Here is a 3,834-nt window from a genome sequence, read left to right on the forward strand (position 1 = left end):
GCAAGAAACTGAAGAAATGTGGATTGCCAGTGTTGTTTGTAGTGAGGTGGGGGGGGGGGGACATCAAGACTTTAGCCTTGTCAATGATATTTAAATCATGCTGTCAGCAGCTGATCAATATTCCTATTTTCTATAACACTGTGTCAGAGTCCTGAAAATAATTATTATCTTCTGCCTTTTCTTTTTCTTTTTTTTTTTTGCACTTTAAACTTAAGACGTCCAAGAAGTTACAGCACTCGCAGCAAGCCTGAACCTCATTATGTAATAGATAAAGAATTGTTCAAAGATTTAATATATCGCTTGTGTTTTTAATAAACATAAAAAATAATATTTTTCTCCCTCTGCTTTGTGTGAAAGATTAAAATATTGATGCCACAGGCACCATGCAAGTGTCAGTCAAAACGAACAACTGCTTAATGAAAAAGAATAAACAATTTATTGTTAAGTTATGTCACAAATATATTCATAATATAAATGAGGATATTCTTCAAATATACATTATTTTACAGTACACATATCCCTTCCGAAGGGAATCATTCCAACAACAGACAGTGCTGTTATAAAAGCAAATGCTGTGGTTCTCCAAATTCACAAAGAGCATTTATTGACACTGGATTCGGTAACCCACTATAGTTACGCACTGATATGAATGCAAAGAATGAGAAAGTATGGTTTGTTTGTTTTTTTTGCAGTGTGACAACAGCCCACACATGTAATGCCCAACATATTTGTTGGCCCCAAAATGTCAAACTGCGCAAAAGTCTCTGTCTTGCTCATAGGAGCTCGTTACCTGCTGTAAGCAACCAAGATAGAGGAGTGGGCTATCTTTGACACACTGTGGCACAGCCCAGTGTCCATACTTGACAGTCCAGTCGTGATATATCATAGGCCTACAGGCACTACATCGTTTTTCCACCTCTGCACCGCAAAAATGTCCATCTTAAAGTCATTTAGTCTCACACTCTCACATTTTTTCTGAATAAAAATGTCTAACATCATTGCGTTCTTTAGCAAATTCCACTGACAAAAACAAACTCAAGATTAAATGACTAATGAAGCTGGATTATTTTTGCAGTGTGTGAACTTACTGGCGAGGTCAAGAGAAGTGGATAAACTTCAAGGTCCTCAGAAGGGGGTCTGTTTGGAGGTCTTGGCCCCCTGAAAAGATGTGACACTGAGCCCACCGCCAGGATGCTTTTTTATTTAGTACAGTGTCACCTCGACTGTCCGAAGGACCCCCTCTCGCTCGGGGCCCTCACTTAAGTAGTCTGAACCCCCTTGTGTCCCACTGCGCGTGCCCCTCGTCCCTCCGTCCCTGTCAAGCGAGGTGGTACATACTGTATCCGACGTGAGCGGCGTACAGTCCCACAGGGGAAACCGGCAGCGAGTGCCTCTGGAACGGGTGTGACCCAGCGTAGGACGCGGGGACGTGCGCACCGAGAGGAAAGGAAATCCCGAAAGCTGGTGGCAGCATTGGCTTAGCTGCCATTTTCAGTTTTTCAAGTTCTGCCTCCTGCAGCCGCTTGGCTTTGGCTCTCCTGTTTTGAAACCAGATTTTGACCTGGGTCTCCGTCAAGTTGAGGGAACTGGAGAACTCTGCGCGCTCGGCGATGGAAAGGTACTGCTTCTGACGGAACTTCCTCTCCAGGGCCAGCAGCTGGGACGTCGTGAAGGGGGTCCGGGGCTTTCTGTTCGTCTTGTGTTTTCGCAGTGGACATGCAGGAGGACTCAACCTTCCTGTGAGATGACATAACGCTTTAATTTAAATGCTTGGATTAAAATGCGCAAAATGCGCAATTGCACGCAAATCAACTGCATGAAGTGAAAATACTCATGTAAACACGCATCCAAACCCCATATAAAACATCACACATATTTAGCTCAGATATTATTTATTGCCATGATCAAGGCTTTGCATTGGCACAAAACTTACGTGGAGGTGTGGGAGAAAAACGAGGACTCTGTATCCATGAAGTCCTCTCTTTACTGTCCGGGCTCTCGGGTTTAATCAACACGTCTTCTGGCATGTTCATGATGTCGCCCACTGAAAACGAGGAACTCATGCCTAAACCAGGAACTGAAGTATCCAGACTACCGAAAGCACCCATCCTTGCTCCCTTCCCCAGCAGCTGGGATGTCCCGGGAACGGACGTGGCATCAGGGGATGCCACCTCTCTGCTTGGTTTCCTATCAGCCATCAGTGCCTCGACACTGAAGGGCAAAATAGCAACTTTGGGCTTCCCAGTCTCTTCTGCCGGGCTCAGACTGGTCTGCATGTCTCCTCTGCTGACGAGAACCGAGCGGGGAGGAAGATCTTCGGTTTTCAAACCAGCGGTCAAAGCTGACATGGCGATCGATGGGGCCATACAGGTCCGACTGGCACGGGTGAGATTGACTAGTTGACTCTCGTGGGTATAGTAGAAAGGGTTACACAAAGTTAATGTGGTGCGTCCTAAGGTGACGGTATCCTCATGTTTATGTGACCAAAGTGGAGTGCAGGGCTATAATAAGGCAGGCGTGGAGAGAGAGGCGGCCAATCAGAAGCGAGATGGGCTGGACCCTGCGAGACTCTCAAAAAAAAAAAAAAAAAAAGGAAAGAAAAGAAGGAAAAGAAAAAGAATCAGAGTGGGAAAGTTAACAATAGTTGCTTTTCTTTTTTTAAACAACCCTCTTCAGATAAACAAAAACACAACAAACTCTTAATGGACCATAGTTTCAAATCCCACAAGCTGATGTTTTACCAGAAAGTAGACCATATAATCACCCTTCAATTAAGTTACTGACATTTTACAAATGGGCCTATAAGCAATATGTTTATTATTACTCCCCATTCTGAAACCATCTTTGATAACTTTTCTGCCCCAGACATTTCTGACATGATTTACTCAGATCAATAAATACACCATGACTGACTCTGACCACGTGCTCAAACTGTTCAAGTGTCTCTAGAATATTGCACAACACTTCACAGCCCCTCTCTTTATGGGATGAACCTCGTGCAGCGCGCTGTTTATTGATGGCTGCGGGGCTCTAATCAGATTGAAACACACAGGCCTTCGCAGTCATTTAGGGGTAATTATCGGGCTTGGGGTGGAGTAGGGGGGGATCACTCGGATTTCCCCCCCCCCCTTTGACTACATCCATTAAAGTCAAAAATTATGTGGAGTCGGAAGGAGGAGGAAGGATAAGGGGGGGTGCAGCAGCAGCAGCAGCAGCAGCAGCGTGGAGCCAAGGAGAGATTTAACCCAGGACTGTCATTGATTTACCTGGCTATACCTCTGTGTGGCTTCTCATTATCTGCAGTCCATAAAAAAAGGGGAATTTCTATTACGCGCACAGAAAATATGTCCCTGGATTGCTAAAGGCCTGTGTTATATCTAGAATGGAGAAAATGATTTTATATCAAAATGATGCTGCCGCTTTAAATTTAAGACATACCTTCGAGTGAAGCTCAACATAAGACCTGTTTTTGCTGTGTAGTCAGTTTCTCAGAAAAGCGTCTGCGTCGCTAATTGCCAAGCATAAACAATCTGTCACGATTTGTCAGTCTCCTTAATGGGCAGACAAGTTATGTTGTTTTTAGGCGCCAGCAGTGCCCGGATCAAAGCGCTCGACTTTAGGGAGACTATTGAAAAAGTTGAACCCGCACCGAGAGCGCAGCACCGCCTCCTCCTCTACCCGCCCTAGCCCAGGGACACTGAGCCATTCAGCCTGAAATATTTGCTTTTTCTCAGCCGATCGCACGCCAGTTCCATCTATTCAAATGAGCGCTATAGTCGGGTGTAATAGCAGGCTCCTCAGAAGAAAAGGTCAGCGCCCACTGGCTACTCTCAG

At 45.1% G+C, this 3,834-nt stretch overlaps 1 protein-coding gene across 1 annotated transcript; it reads right to left on the minus strand.

Moving 5' to 3' along the window:
• Nucleotides 1-416: 416 nt before the first annotated feature.
• On the minus strand, nucleotides 417-2,880 carry msx1a (muscle segment homeobox 1a). Its single transcript, XM_010742126.3, has 2 exons — nucleotides 1,934-2,880; nucleotides 417-1,737 (listed from the first exon to the last, which is right to left on the minus strand). The coding sequence occupies exons 1-2, from the start codon at nucleotides 2,364-2,366 to the stop codon at nucleotides 1,319-1,321; spliced, it is 852 nt and encodes a 283-aa protein (XP_010740428.2). The 5' UTR covers nucleotides 2,367-2,880; the 3' UTR covers nucleotides 417-1,318.
• Nucleotides 2,881-3,834: the final 954 nt, after the last annotated feature.

Source organism: Larimichthys crocea, chromosome VI (genome assembly GCF_000972845.2).
Source record: "Larimichthys crocea isolate SSNF chromosome VI, L_crocea_2.0, whole genome shotgun sequence".
Classification (NCBI taxonomy): domain Eukaryota; kingdom Metazoa; phylum Chordata; class Actinopteri; family Sciaenidae; genus Larimichthys; species Larimichthys crocea.